At 41.1% G+C, this 16,200-nt stretch overlaps 1 protein-coding gene across 1 annotated transcript in view; it reads left to right on the top strand.

Moving 5' to 3' along the window:
- The window catches only part of DCBLD1 (discoidin, CUB and LCCL domain containing 1), a 48,124-nt gene that overhangs the window by 21,363 nt on the left and 10,561 nt on the right, over positions 1 to 16,200 (top strand). The window contains 6 exon segments of the mRNA XM_068407855.1: positions 5,453 to 5,590; positions 6,146 to 6,197; positions 6,926 to 6,998; positions 8,747 to 8,880; positions 14,305 to 14,345; positions 15,631 to 15,846. Coding sequence (XP_068263956.1) covers positions 5,453 to 5,590; positions 6,146 to 6,197; positions 6,926 to 6,998; positions 8,747 to 8,880; positions 14,305 to 14,345; positions 15,631 to 15,846 — 654 coding nt within the window.

Raw genomic sequence — 16,200 nt, 5'->3', positions numbered from 1 at the left:
TAGCCCAGACCCTCCCTTTTTAAATGGTAATTACTTCTCCAGCCTGACTCTCCTTGGATGCGTTTTTCTTTCCTTTATCCGCAGTCTTTGGCAACCCTTTGGAAATGCTATCTGAAAGTTATATTTGTTTTTCCTAAAATGAGAAATGCTTACCACTCAGTCTGAGGTCTGACTGTGGTGCACAGGGTTAAATGTTGAATAACTGGGCTGTCTCATCCTGACAAACAAATGTGGCTACACTGTCCACTCATATCTGTTGAGTATTAAACACCACCTTCCCCACTCTCCCGTCTCTCCTGTCTAATCTCCTCCTTGATAGGGTGAGAGGAAAAGTTACTGCTTATGAAAGTGAAGTATTTGTGTGAACGTGGGATGGAGACGAATTTCAAGAATGCAGATGTTTTCATACAGCAGATCCTTGCTGGTTTTGTGAGCTGTTTGTGAAAGACTTGCACTCTGGCTGAGTTTTTAGCGCTGAAGTGAAGCAAGCATAATCCATGTTCATCATATCCCCCGTCCATCCCCAGCTACTGAGGTACTTCCAAATTGCTTTATTTGAGAAAAGGCTACTGAATATAAGGATCACAATTTAAAACACAAAATATAAAAATTTTTTTCCCCAAACAAACTCCTTAGGAAATTATAACCCTGGAGAGGCAGATCCATGGGATCGTTGCTACACATTGCTCACCAGCCATGCCTTACTCTGCCAGACTAACGTTAAAGAAAAGGGAGAAGCTTCCCCGTTGAAGAGGGCACGTTATGGCTTGATATCTAAACTGAGTTTCTTGAAGACCTCTGCAGATGTCAAACTCCTGATTTCCAATGAATTTGAAAGCAGAATGAGCAGAATGAACTAGACATGCAATAGCTGAAGAGGGACAGAATTGCTTTTCAAAGGAAGCAGAAGTCTTACAAAAGAGGCAGAAAGCATTAAGAACTACAGAAACAAACAGCATGTAGTCATTGCCAGCTGGTGTGAGAGAAGAGTCCTAGGCACAGTGCTTCTTAAGGGAAGCAGAAAAAACAAAGGATCGTAATTCAACAAAACAATCTCCAGAAATATGCCAGAGCCTGGGTGACAGTAGCAGTAAACTAGACTTCATAAAACCAGACAATGCTGTAAAGATCATCAGATTTGCAAAACAACAGTATTATGAAAAAGACAAAAGCAGCAGACTATTGCTAACATCTAAAAAATAAACAACATGTAGAATAATCTCTTCAGTCTCCAGAGGAGCCAGCCAAAGGATATCCATGAGACAATCTACCATGTCTCTTGCAGGATGTTAATACTGCTTGAAGACTGTGATTCCAAAATAAAAGTATTTCCTTTAAGCCACTTAAACCATACTGGCAGATCAGGAGTTCTGGAGAAAAGGCATTAAATTTTAATTTAATTATAGAGAATATTAAATTAGGTACATTCAAAATCCCTAGGTCTGTACTAGCTCTCCTGCAGAATTTAAAAAAAATATATATAAAAGAATCTAGAGTGAACAAACGGAACCACAGTTGGGTCAACTCGTTAATGAGATGCGGAAATAAGAAAAGGCCCTGGCATCGAGATGTAGTAATACTGAAATATGGAGAACACCTACTCAGTTTCACAACATGTAACACATCTGTTTATTAAATCAAACTCTTTTCTTTGTTCTTAGTAAACAAACCAAATAATCCTGCCTGGTTACCCTAGCAGAGCTCCAGCTTTGAGTCGCTTTGACAGGAAACAGGGAGGGAGATCAGCATTCATGACTCGTTTTTCAAGCCGAATATGCAAAACAACCCACCTCTCAACTAACATTAGAAGATGAAAAACTGATAACGTGATCTGGCAGTTCTCAAAAGGGATCTTAAAAAACTTTTGGCTTAGTCCCAAGTTTAGGAATTAAATATTTATCCAGAGTCAAGTCCAAATGCTGCAGTAAAAGTTAACAGGGCCCTATAAACAGGTTTCTTGTTTTCATACCAGACACAAACCAAGGCTTTCTCCATCATCCCTCCTCTCCACTATGGTTGTACAATATTAATATAGACAGCCTGGGGAAATCAATAAATCCTAGATGGAATGGACGGAGAAGACGGTGAGCGCGTATGAGTTTTAAAAGTAGACGATAAAGTAGTATTTTTGTCACCTCAGTTGCAAGTGGAAAATACTGACTAGCAAATGTAGTTTTCGGGTGAAGTCTAATGTCTACAGATGTGGACTGGTTTTAATCTTCTCATGTCTATAAAATCTCACAATATACGAATTCAAGGTAATAGGTAAGTCAACGGAGAGCGAATCTGTTGACTGTTACTGTGTATATGCAAAGTGCACCTAATTCAGGTATACTACAAGCTGAAACACAGGGAGCCTGGGAGACTACCCTTTCGCTTCTGGCTTTACAACATTAAAGTAAATGGAGGACTGCTGTATGGAAATGCACAGGAAAGAGTACATGTGGTTAAAAACAAAGACATCATTTTTCTAAAGATAATTAGAAAACAGATGAAAGCGTAAAATTCTCCGATCAGTCAAAACTGTACCCAGAGAAGCGTCTTGACCCTGAATCAGTTTTATTTTGTAAGCATTACCAGTTGTCCCCCTGGGGAATTTCTTGGAAGACCGTCAATGTAAAATAAATTGATTAGGGGAAAAATGAGAATCTGAAGTTAAAAAGGCCACTTTGCAAAGACTTGACAAAATGGAGAGAGGTACTGCTGAACATAAAACAATATTATTGAGTAAATCAAATCAGAAAGGTGCTTACATTGGTCATTTGAAACAGAATAAGCACTGAAAAGTGCGGAATAACACCTCTTCCTAAAAACAGACTGTACACATCTGTAGTTCTTTCAGGGAGTAAAGAACCTCTCAGCTAAACCGATATCTGATCGGTTTCTCTAAGAACAGTAATAGAGGCATGAGATCATGCTTATACTTTTTTCTAAACTCTACCTCTCATTTCTCAGTTCTGTATTTGATAGCATGGAAATAAAATTTGCTAGATCTCAGGACAGTCTGAAGACCTGGCAGTGTAGTGCTGATACGATATTACCTAAATTATTGAGAAGTGTGTTGAAATATTTTGAAAGGCTTCCTTAGTTTGCAACAAAAGAACAACTGAATGTTTTGTAGTATTAATAAATGTCTTTTTTTTCACCAAATCTACGCAGAAAACTGATAAACTTTTGGAAAATATTCCTTCCTTCTGTGGATACTATTTCTTGCTTTTGTATCCTTTAAGGAATTATTCCTAGGCCCCCTTAGTTTTGAGCTACCTATGGGATTCTCCAGGTGCACCAGAACTGCTCTTGGCAGAAGATAACCATAGCCTGGAAACTCTTCTTGGATTTATTACTTAACAGTAGAAACTTGTCCTTAGGCACTGCATGCTGATTTCTTAAGCTGATTCATAGAATCATTTCATTTGGATTATACAACTCTATGTGTCTAGACTTTCGTATTTATTTTATTTATTTTATTTTATTTTATTGGTTTTGCTTATGATGTGTGATTTGTTTGTATAATTACCTGGAACATATGTAGACTTGCTACTGGGGGAGACACATAGCCCTGATCCAGCCGGTGTGTGGTTGAGTGAATCAGCCATCTAAATTATACCTACAGAGTAGATAGGTCACTGCCAGTCGCTGCGAGGGAAAAAGCCAAAGAGCACTTGTGAGAAAATATGTAGAGACAGTCCTTGAGAGAAGAAAAGGACTAAAGCTTTCTCAAGTGTTTTATTTTGAAGAAATGCAATGCCTCCCTGTCTTCTTCCCCTTTCTCTCTCTTGAAGAAAAAAAAATATCTAAGTTAGCACTTTACTTCTCCCACTGCAATCTGACACAAAAGACCTTCTCAAGCAAATCACTCGTGCAGTTGTCTGGTATGACACAGTGTCAGATGCTGTCTTTTTGATAAGTTCATTTCCTAAGCAATTTGTTTAACCCTTTTTATAGACATTGTTTTCTATGACTAAGTTGTGAGTCATTTTCAACACAAGTACTCCAGGGAAATGTCACACTTGTCGCTTGTTTCTCTGCCTCCCTGACTTCACTGTGTGATTTTTATAAGCCAAAAGACAGAATTCTTCCTTTGGTTTGTCCCATTCTGCTGACAACTGGCTGTCGTTGGCTCCAATTGGGCTACTCTATAGGCTGATCTTGTAGTTGTTATAAGGCTGATGAAGTATTTGGGAAAGACCCCTCCAAGAGTATCAAGCAAAATGAAGAGGCTCTTAGGAGGCTATTCGGAAGGGTATCGCTCATCAAATTCGTGCTGTGATTGTAATTTCTTGTATCTCAGAAATCAGTTTTAAGTTGCCCTTAAGTAGCTACCACCAATAAAAGGAGGTTGTCTAGGAAAAATCAGTGATCCTTTTTCCTCCCAAGGACTTGCTTTAGGATCCAAAAGCTGTCATTCACCAGAACAGATGGGCTGAGGGCTTGTAAAGGGTCTTGTTTGTTTTTTCTCTTGGGCAAAAACCCCTGCCATTTTACAATAACCTCTTCTTAGCAATTTATTTTGTAAGCATCCTCATAAATTCAAAAAAGTGCACCCAATCTGCTATGGCTTTTCTGTGTCATCTGTGCCTGAGGGCAACCAGGGACAAGTATTTGCACCCAGGTGTGCTGACAGAAGGCAAGAGCAAAGACTATGGCAATCTCAAAAGAAAGCTCCCCTTGGGAACTGACTTCCTAAGAAGCAAATGTAATTATTAAGAGTCCCGGGCACTCCTGCTGTCACAAGAAAGGAGTATCCCAAAGGCTGTTCCAAGATACTGCAGTTGGTAGCTATAAAACCCTTATCTATTCAATGTAAGTGCAAGGGTCTTTGTCTCCTTGTCCCACTCCCTTCATCTTCCCCTTACTCTCCCTCTCTTTTCTGCTTAAAACTCTAGAGTCTTGAACTGTATACTTCAATGGTCTGCTGATGTTTTTAAAAGGAAAATAAGAAATTTTCTGAGTAAAATTGTACTGCCTTGTAGTACAATTTGGCTTGTGGCACACAGGACCTTGAAAATTGGGTACCCTGTTTGTGATCTCAGTCTTTCCTGAATGGCTGCTGTGCTACAGCAGCATAAGCTGTACTCATCTGGAGAGTTTATCTAGGGGACCCTGCATAGATCCCTTGGATTGCCTTTGAATGTTCTGTTCTTTTCTCTAATGAGTTACTGCTGGTTGTAAGCATGCTGTACTTCAAAGGCCGAAGGGCATTAATCATTCCCTTAAGGCTTATGTGTTGAGAGATGTGGATGCTGGAATTGCTACCATGGAGAGACAATTGGATCCTGGCCACTCCTTGTCAGGGTAACTTTGGAGCTCATACCCATAAAGGGCTGAAGCCAAAACCCTTTTGTCAACATTTGGATTGGTACTGAAGGAAAATGAGCGTGTTATGAAACTTTGCTAATCATGTCTAATTATGTCATCTAAACTTTTGAAATCTTCTTTGTTCTGTCTGTAGGGCCATACTGTGGTAATGTGATGCCCGTCCCCAGAGAAATCATTCTGGATAGCAATGAAGCGACTATTCACTTTGAGAGTGGATCCCACGTGTCAGGACGAGGCTTTCTGTTGTCCTATGCCAGTAGTGATCATCCAGGTAAAGTGAAATCCAAAAGCAGTATTTCTAAAGGATTAGTGGTGTAGTCCCCTCTATTTAATTACCTTCTCTACACACAGACTTTAGCCCAAATGTTTGGTCCTAAATATTTCTGGATTAGCATGAACCATGATATTTTTAATAGTATGTGTGCAAGAAGCAGCTGTAATATTAACCAGATATAATAGCTGCTGAAATTTCCAATACAGGCCCAGTGAAGAGAAAATTAGTACCTTCTCTTTGAAGCTCCACTGTATTTTGGGCTCCAGCATCTACCACACAGTGATAGGATGAAGGGATAGGAGAGCTTAAGATCTGATTCCTACATATAATATTCTGGAGGTCTGTGCAACTTTGTTGAAGGTGTAAAACATAACAAGAGTAGAAGAGGGAGATGAAAAGAATGAGGGAAAACCATAGCTGTTGCTTTCTATCTAGTAAAATTGTTTAAGTATTACACAGAGAGATCTTTAAATGTAATTTCATATGTAGCCAAATATTTGTCTGTGTTTCTACATCCTGCAATGGGGATTGACATTTGTAAACTTTTCACAGATCTAATAACATGTTTGGAACGAGCGAACCACTACACAAAGGCTGAATACAGGTAAAGAGGGTTTGCAGCTCTCTGTGCTGTGGCTTGCTTTGCTGTAGCTGCAATCTGGCCCAGTTGTTAGAAAATGTCATATAAGGCAGGTATGGTCTTGGTTTTCTGGAGAAGTGAATTTTTTTGAGCTCCGATGCTGTTGTAATAGTCCACGGCCTGGTTGTGAGAAGCAGTAGTGCAGAGTGGAAGTCTGCGGCCCAGAAAGACTAGAGTTACAGAGCAAGTCTTGTTTGGGCATACATATACAAGGGATATGTAAAAAGAGTTTCCACTTTGAAATTCAAAGTAGCCTCAAATTCCAGTGCTTCTCCTGAGAGCAGATCACGCCCTAGCTGATACAAGATTATCTGAGGACAAGCTATAATTTCTTGGTTCCTTGAACGTTGTGATAGGATTTTAAATGGTAGTAAATTGTGCTCTTCTGGCTGCTGTCTGGTTGTGTCTGTAGGCTTCTTTTCTGAGCTGTGGTGAATCCTCGTGTGGTAGCATTTCTAGAACAAGAGAATTAAACAGAAGTGCCCTTGCAAATCTGCTTTTCTGGTTCTTTGTGTGCTGCTGTGTGCAGTCCACTCATGAACTCAGGGGCCCTAAACTCGCTAACAGACCATCAGGCAGAACTTACTGCTAAAATATTTATTGGTTTCAGAGCATTTCTTCTGTATGAGCTTGTTTTTGTGTATTGTCACTATGGTTCATATTTTAAACAAGCCTCTCTTTTCACACTGCAGCAGATATTGTCCTGCTGGCTGCAGAGACATAGCAGGTGACATTTCTGGGAATATCGGAGAAGGATACAGAGATGTAAGTACACGGGATAATGAGGGGAAATTTATAAAGACAGAAGAGAGAAGCATAGCAGAACTTGGTTTCAACTTCTGCTGCTTGACTTCTGTCAGTAATTCTTCCCAGCTGTGTTAGATATACCTTTTATTATCAGTATATGAATAAGTTATCGCTATATAAGCACATGGAGACACTTTTCAAACAGACCAACCAATTGTGTGGGAACAAAGTCCACTGACTGTCAAATACACCCACTGATTGTAGTTTCTGGTTTTCTGGAAAAACCCTGCATAGGGTTTGTCCCTCTTGAGGCAGTGCTCATCCATGTACTAAATATTCCTACGACTTCAGCTTTTACATGTTTGGAGTCCATGTGCGTTTCTTTTCTAAAGTTATCTCTTGTAGGCAAAAAAATACATTTCAGTAACACATAAGTTTTCTTTAAGATTATGCCTGCAGTATGCCAGCAATCTGCTCTGACATGAAATAAATATTACACACTGCCTAATCACATCCCACCGATAACTACTGACCTCTTGGGTTGTTTTAACTGCTCATTCTTTAAAGCGAAGAAGTTGCCTGAGTGGTTGCATTTATCCACAGTTCATATCACGCAGTGCTCTGCCCTCTCTGTGCCCCTCACCCTCAACTCTCCTCCCGTCATGCCTGTGAAATCTTTATGTCTCTCACAGTGGAGTAAGTTTAATCATACCACTGAAGTAAAATCCCACCCTATGACAAATATAGCATTTGCTGAGTTTCCAAAAAGTCAATGTTCACGTTTAACCTGTTCATCCAGTTATTGGAGCACGCTGCTCCAGCCTGGAAAGTGGCAGAGCTGAAGAAACAAAAAAATGCCACGTTATGTTCTCATTAGCTGGAGTTTTTCCTGCCCTCTGTTCGAGTCATTAGGAAAGAAAAAGCAGCAAATGGCATGACCTCATGCAGATCTTATCAGGGCTGAGGAATTTTTGAAAGAAATTTTCCCTCCAGCTTTAAGGGGGATTCAGCTTTTCTGGTGGGAAGAAACTGCGGGGCTCTCCTGGAGCCCTGCTGCCTTTGTGTCCCCACCCCTACTAGCCCTGCCTGGAGGGGACAGCCCGACACCCCAGCTTGTCCGAGCTGGGCCCGTGTGAAGGAGACCAATCTCTGCCAGCAGCCCCTGGGAACGTCTCCTTTGCACCCTTCCGCTGCCCTTCTCTACTCTCTCCTAGCCCAGTAGTAACCTTATTGCCACCTACTTGGCACACAAGTTGTCCTGCCTGTATTTTTCAGTGTTATCCCACCTGAGATACTGGCAAATGGGCTACAGCTAAAACACAGCAGCAGCTAGTCAACACAGCCAAATTTCTTAATGATGTATGCCATGACTCAAATCCTAAGGCACAGTAGACAGGTCTGCCTTCAGGCAAGTCCATCAAGTAATTATCGTTTTCTCCTGCAAAGAAGAGTTGCCTTGCCTTTGACTTTGTTTTGCCAAGGAGTGCCATAATATTTATTAGGTTAAAATCTTACAGCACCTTCTCAGAAGCAGATGACTGGCTTTTTCATTTAAAAATAAAAGGTAACTTTTGGAAACAGGTGTATTTTTTTCAAAGATTACTGTTCTTTCTCCCCCCTGCCCTGCCCACCTCTTATTCCTCTTGAGCTTTTGATGGATTTTATGAGCGATAACACTTGTGTACTAGTGGTTTGGAAGTGAGAGCATTCACAGTTTGTCAGACTGATCCTCTGAGCTTTGGCATCTGACGGGTTCTGCCTTTCAGACCTCGCTGCTGTGCAAGTCGGCGATACATGCAGGCGTTATCGCAGACGAGCTGGGCGGTCAGATCAGCGTCACCCAGCAGAAGGGCATCAGCCGCTACGAAGGCGGCGTCGCCAATGGGGTCCCCTCGCACGAGTGAGTACCAGTGGCCACGAGTGAGTACTGGCCTTGAGGGAGTACCGCTGGTGGGGCTGGCTCTGGGAGCAGCCCCTGGGGCATAGTGCTCTGCCCAGATCAGCAGAAGCAGGTGGGGACGCTCTTTTGGGGAGGAAAAGATGTTAGTTGTGAGTCTACAGGTCGTAGGGCTTTGTTTCTATGGCTTTATTATAATGGTGTTGGCATCGGATATGTTCCAAGTTTTCAGTGGCTCTATACCAGTAGGGCATTATTTTCTTCTTCTCTTTTTTCTTCTTTTCCTTCCAAAACATATTTGCAAATCACTTTGTTAGCAGATACATGAAAGTACGATGTTCTGCAACAAACACCTTTAATCGATGTGCTAATAAATCATGCTTAATTCATGTTAAAGTTTAAAAAAAGCTAGGAAGAATGAATAAATAAAAAGTGCCGTTGAGCCATAGGGCATTTAATGAACAACTTCTTAAACGTTGTGTTTCTGACATGTTCAGAGTTTTTCTCTTTTAGAATATTTATAGCAAGGGTGTTATATTTACCACTTATCTTCTGACTTTTAATTGTACTGTTGTTGAAGTAGAAATAAATCCTCTAATCTTTATCCAGCACAGTAAGCCCTTCCAGCAACTGCCTCTGTCATTCCTGTTGGTTTATATTTTTTAATTTTCAAATGTTATCTGGATTTTACATGAGACTTTTTTTTTTTTTGTAGGAAGGCAAATCTCCTCAGTCCCATAGCCTACGAGAGCTAAGGGAATATGTCTTTTTTATACTTTTTTTCTGTTTTCCCCATGATTTCTTCACACTCTCCTGACAATTTTACAATCATGGTTTCATTCATTGGGGAAAATTAAAAAAAAAAAGCATTATTTTGGTCTTTTGCTGTGCTTAAAATTCAGCACAGATTGAAATGCTTTATATATAATGGCACTGGAGTATACAAAGCTGGGTAGCATGTAGACCACTAGTGGAAAATTAATATAAATTTGGCTCGAGCAAAGATGCACTGAGAGCTCAGCTCAGGCACCAAGCCCTTCCATAAAACAAATAATACAAATTCTTTCCATCACACATGCCAGCTTAATGAAACCCTAAATTAAACACTTTGTACCTTAACTAAAGATGTTACAGAACCATTTACATACGTTCATATGTTCATGATCCTTGAGAATCCCAGAAGGAGTAACTCATACAGTAGTGCATAAAATGTTATAATGAAAGGCAGCTTGGATTCCCATTTGTATTTTTTTCACAGTACAGGAGTTAGTGGGCAACGAATGAAGAGTAAAAGAGAGCAAATGTACACGTGCTGGGGAAAAACACTGTTTCCATAATTAACCTGCCACCTTAACTGCCAAGCATCCTTTTAGTGTTGCTATTCACAAAATATCCTATATATTTCACTTGAGTAATAGAAGTACCCACAGAGATGCAAACTTGTCTCTATTACATCAAGTGGGAAAACTCCCATTTGCTTGAAGGAGAGCTGAAACGTGTGCTTCCAAGCTGAAGCCAGCCTCCAGGTCTTGGATTTAGCCCATTTAATGTGAGGCCCCTGAGAGAGCCCCCTAAGGAGGAGTGGAGCCCCCTTAGCCCTCCTGCATACCGGGGCAGACAGAGGCACTCCTCCAGCATGATGCACATCTCAAAGGGACTGAATTGCCCTGAAGAGATGACCTTTGCTTTCTACAGATTATACAGGGAGCCATGGGTAAACGGGCTCATACTGTGTCGAATGCCTGAAAACTAGATGGCACGGATTTTGAGAAAAATGGGAGTGTGAGCAGAGCGCTTCCCAGGATGCTTCTGCTGCTCCTGGCAGCTGGGACAGTCCTGGGAGCAGATGAGCTGCTCATGTGAGCCCATTATCCCAGGAGAGGGAAATTGGAGGATGCAAGGAAATTCTTTTATTTCAAAACATGAAAAAATTTCCTAGAAACAAAGTAGGCCTATTTAGTAAGAAAATGCTCTAAAAAGGCTTTTGTAAGATGTATTTCCAAAACTGCATGGCTTCCTTGTCCTTGGGATACCTACATGCTGCAAGAAATTCCTGCGGAGCAGCCAGTGCCAGCAAGAAAAAATTGGTGCTTGGACAGCAGTGTTTTAAGAGCTTTTAAGATGCCTTTAAATAAAAGCTTACTCAAGTTTTTAAAATCTTATTTACAGTGGATTTCAGTATTAGAGATTTAAATTATTTAGTGACTTAAGCCAAAATTGACCTCATCAAAAGCTGCTGCTGGAGTGCATCGAGCTGTTAAATATCGGCGTTGTAATGTGACGGAGTTAGGGCTCACCCGCTAACCAGCCCTCAAGAGCTGACCTTGGCCTCCCTGACTCCATTTTTCAATGCAATTGTTATGCTCCAGTATCTGTGAGGTTTTCACTTCTCATGATCCATGCGTGGACCTGCACCCACAAATGCTATAATGAAGATCAAGTGGCTGGATTTATTGGGCAGTTCTGATACCCCAGTACGGTATGGGGGGTTTAACTTTGTCGTGTGAGCTGGCCTGTGACCGTACATCTGTGCATGTGAAATCATTTGTCCTCGAAAATGCAAGAGACCGCGTGCTTGTGAATTATGAAAGAAGAGATTCGGGGTTAACCTGCACTGCTTATAAAAAGGTTGCTTGAGACTGACTCTGGGAAAAAAAAAAAATGATGGTAACAGAATTTTATTATGGGAAGCAGCATCCTTTTTTTGCAGAGCTACCGGCACAGGTCTCCCGTGCAGCCCTGCCACCAGTACTGATGGCAAGGCAGGATCCTGAAGGTGGTCAGGAAAATAAGGAGCATGGGGTGATACCATCCCTTAAACGACAAAGTGAAATTTGTGTGACAAATGCCACCTGTCACGTTAGGAAACTGATGAATTACCACTTAGTGAATTAGTTTGTCCTCTTCAGTGACTTGCAGAATTACAGCAGAAATATTTCAGCTTGATTTCATAGCTTTATAGACCTTATTAATGCTAACCTCCTGCCTTCCTTTGCTAAAATTGCAGCCCTCTGTTTGGAAGGGATCTGGGTGACTTTTTTATTAGAAAGCTTCATCTCATAAATAAGTATTCAAGGAGTGCTGTGATTTCTGTTTTGGGTAGGTTTTACTGATCACCATAGATGTTTATTTTCTTCTTTTCTCTTGAAATGGATTGCTTTGCATTCACTAAGAAAGCAAAAATTGTTTTGGCTGTAACGTCAAACTGGTTTGAATCGAGCAGAGCACATCTGATCGCCTCTGAGGATAGCCTGGGGGGAAGATGTGGGAGGGAGAACTTGAGTTTCTCCTTCTAGCTACTCTACCGCCTACATGCCAAAATAAATCAGCTCCCTTCCAGTGCTCTCCGTCATCTCTGAAGGGCTTCGTTTGCCTGTAGTCATTAGTTTTCCCTCAGTGACAAAAAGAGGCAGTGTTCTTATTGACCTCGACATGGGACCACTTTCCTAGTCCCTGTCTGCAGCGCTCTCAAAACATACAGCTGTGCACACCGCTGTTAGCCCACAGACGGTACCTCAGGGGAAATTTTCCTGGCCAACAACAAAGGGCAGCCTGAAAAGGAGCTGTCTTGATGCTTAAGTGTAGAAGTTGTTTTACTGCTCAGTCACGCTAGCCAAGGCTTCTCAAAAGGGGCAAGTGATGCATGCAGCTAATCGGAGTGACGTTGAAGGGGTCAGATTTTCAAGAAATCCAAACTAATTTCACATTCAAACCCAGGCTTTTATTAGGCATCCAGTCACAGTCATCACTTTTGGGAAAGCACCTCAGGGGCATCTCATTGGAAATCAGAAAGTAGCTCCATGGGAGGCCAAGGAAAGCACAGCTTTCCCTTTCAGTGGTGATTTCATCTTGTCCTCCATTGTGCAGGGTTGGGTGGAGTGGCCCAAGAAATGGCTTTTCTCCTGAAGCAAAGCAGCCCATGTCAGAAGGAGGAAGAAAAGAGGAGCCATAGATGTGGTCCTGTTAATGAAGCAAAAAGAACCATTCCTGATGGGAGCTGTTGGTCATGGTTATAACAGAACCAGTTCCCACCCAGATTAAAACAAGGGGTAGTTTTCATTCAGTTTCTCTGCAATACACCTGTAGCCCAAGTAGGAATGGTCAGAGCTGATGTGGTTTAGTCACCATCAAGGTTGAAAGCTGGGTTGGCTATTAAATGGATGGCAGATGCTCTGTATTAACCCTTTATTTCCCTCAGAAGAGGAAGGAAAAGAGAAAAGGGAGAGAGACTTATGAGTTGGAAAGTTAAAAGACTTTTAATAAACTATAACAATGAAAAAAGAGTATAATAATAATAATGGACATAATTAAATATATATAAATATGTACAAAACCAAGATCGAGCTCCCCCGATGTCAGTCACGTCACCACCGGCACTGCAGGGCAGGCTCCGGGAAGGCCCAGGCTGGGCTCAGTGACGGATAGGAACTGGATTCAGGGATGCACAGATCGGGATCAGGGGCAGGAGAAAAATAGACAGAGTCCTCTTTGGATGCCGGCCATAGAAGAAGAGAGGGCGACCCTCATGTTCCCTCAACTTTGAACTGAGAATGGTGTGTATGGAATGCAATACTTCACTAGTCAATTTTGGGTCACCTGTCCTATCCGCTCCTCCCCGCCAGTGTGACTCTTTCATGGCCTTTCACTTGTGGACCGTAAGAAACTTAGCAGTGACCTTGGTTTCTACAGGAATAAGTACAAGCAAGAGCCTTTCTGTATACCATTCCCACTGTTACCTCAGTAATAACTATAAACTTCAAGCGTTATCAATCCTAGAAGCAGACGCTGTCTGAAAAACATGTAGTTAGCTTCAGAACGTGCAGTTACTTAGAATAGACTTAGCTGAAAGGAAAAAATCACTGAAAGGAAAATTGGTTCTATCCTAGTCCAAACCAGGACAGTCATAATTCTTTCATGGTGCTTGAGGCTGTATTTTCTTCAAACTAGATGTGAATTTAGACTAATAGAAAGTCCTTGATTTCAGTGAAGTTGCTCTAATTTAAGCTACTGTAGGTAAGGAGAGACCTGGGGCGGTTGCTGGAGCAGTGCAGCACCCGTAGCTCCAGGCCCTGTTAGCTTTCCCATTCCTGGCTCTTGCGAATGCTCTCATGTTGCTGGTGTGAGGAGCAGAAGGGGAAAGCTTTCCCACAGCGGTACAGGCCCTGTGCAGGGCCTGTGCAGCAAGAGTAACAAGCTGATGGGACGGGGAGTCACCTTAAAGCATAATGAATGCTCAAAAAATTGATCTGAATTCAGTCACGGTGAGATGCACAAGAGTGCTCTTACTGTGGTCGGTAACCAGCCGGCACAGTAAGCGGCTATCTGGCCAGAGATATTTTGCTAGATAAACAGTGATTCTGAAACTGTACCTCAGCGTTCCCATGACCGCCTCCCGAAAGGCTGAATTACCTTTTTCTTTTCTTACAGTGGTTCGCTGTCGGATAAGCGGTTTATATTTACTTCAAATGGTAAGAATAATGGCTTTATTTTTAGCTACTAAAATTTTACTTTTTTATTTAAGTATTATTTTCTTTAAAGTTTTGAAAATTAATCAGGAGAATGTCAGGCTGTGTCTAGGAAGGATACTTTAGGACAGCAATTTTTAAAAATTGGCAAGCTGAATAAAAAACTTGAAGAGATGTGAAGTGAGCTAGAAAAAAAACACAGAATAGGAGCAGGTCATACGCACATAGACGAGAAACAGAAATAGTATTCTGCTGTTACATTTCTGTGCCAGCATATGAAAAATGGCAATTAGATAATCCCATTTTTATGTACTTTAGATGGCAGAAAATGAAAGCAGTTTTTCTTCAGACATTTATAAATTCCATCTTCATTATACAAGAAGAGAATGAAAACACAGAGAGGAATGAAAATATATTTACACTGCACTGATAGAGAATGAGGTTTTGTTTATGACTTTCCAAGATGCAAAAGTGTCTTTAATCTGTCAAGCTGTTCATTTGCATAAAACATAGCGAAGAGGGGGGAAAAGTTCGTGCTCGTTCATTTGAATTATATTTCAGTCATCTGAGATAAAATCATTTACTATTCCACTGAAAACTGTAGAGCATGTATAGGCCTTTGAAACTGCCAGGGAATTATTTTTAACTTAATTGAAACCTTATTCCACTGGCCTGTTTTCTCTGAAGAACCTTGATGTGCAGAAATTTTGCGGGTTATTTAGTGGAGTTTGTAGTACTTACCTGCAGCTATTATCTTCATGATATCACCTCTTGGCAGCAGCATCAAGGAGCTTCTCTAATGAGTAACTTTCCTAGCCCTAATTGCAGGTGAGAATTATGAAATATTTACAGTAGAGCGTTCCTTTCAGTATAGTGCCTTCATCTGAGAAATGTTTTGTACAGCATAATTAGTTAATGCCAATCTCTAAACATAAATATTATGTTTCAGAAGGAAAATTTAAAAATATAAGAAGTCTTCACAGAAATGAGACAAAACTGCAGAGATTAAAAAACAAAATGGCAAAAATAGCAGATGTAGTCAGAAGGTGTCATGTCTGTAGGAGTTAAATTGGTAAAGGAAAGGGACCGCAGCACTCTGGTACTGGATCATCCACTACAAATTGACTGGCAAACACCACAGCTCATGGATACCACCAGGCTAGCACTAGATTAAGCAACATCTGACTTTGCTGTTGTGGGTGGTTTTCATATGTTGCTAGCCTAATATAAAAATATGCTGTGAAAACGCAAAATAACTCCTTCTGCCTGTCTGTGGGGGGACTTCTAGGCTGCAACAAATCTCTCAGTCTGGAAGAGGGATTCCTCTCCAAGAGCCAGGTTACTGCATCTTCCTACTGGGAGGAGACCAACGAATTTGGGCAACTATTCCAGTGGTCTCCTGACAAGGCTTGGCTTCAAGTCCCAGGATTGGCATGGGCCTCTAACCACAGCAGCAGCCGTGAATGGTTGGAGATAGACCTGGGAGAGAAGAAGAGAATAACAGGTATGTCACTGTCTGGTTATTAGGATCTGGGATTTCAGCTGGAGAAGAAACTCCAAGAATGCAGCTGAAAAGCTAATAATGCACTAATGCAATGTTTCTTTCATTAAATGTAATGAAATGTTCTGATTTGAGGAATATTATTTTCCTATTTAAAAAATCATGGCTATTTACAACACTGGTCGTCCTATAGGGATACAGGATTGAACTCAACTTTCATGCATACCTGATCTGTAAACATGTTGTTAGGCTCAGAACAAAATACTTACACAGGGACCAGTAGAGTCTGGATGGATGATAAATGATTGCTTGGGACCTATTAATGGTGCAGTTCTGGAATCAATAAGAAACATTAAA

This window comes from Nyctibius grandis, chromosome 1 (genome assembly GCF_013368605.1).
Source record: "Nyctibius grandis isolate bNycGra1 chromosome 1, bNycGra1.pri, whole genome shotgun sequence".
NCBI classification, from domain to species: domain Eukaryota; kingdom Metazoa; phylum Chordata; class Aves; order Nyctibiiformes; family Nyctibiidae; genus Nyctibius; species Nyctibius grandis.
Note: the sequence above shows the minus strand (reverse complement) of the source record. Positions and strands in the feature narration are given on the sequence as shown.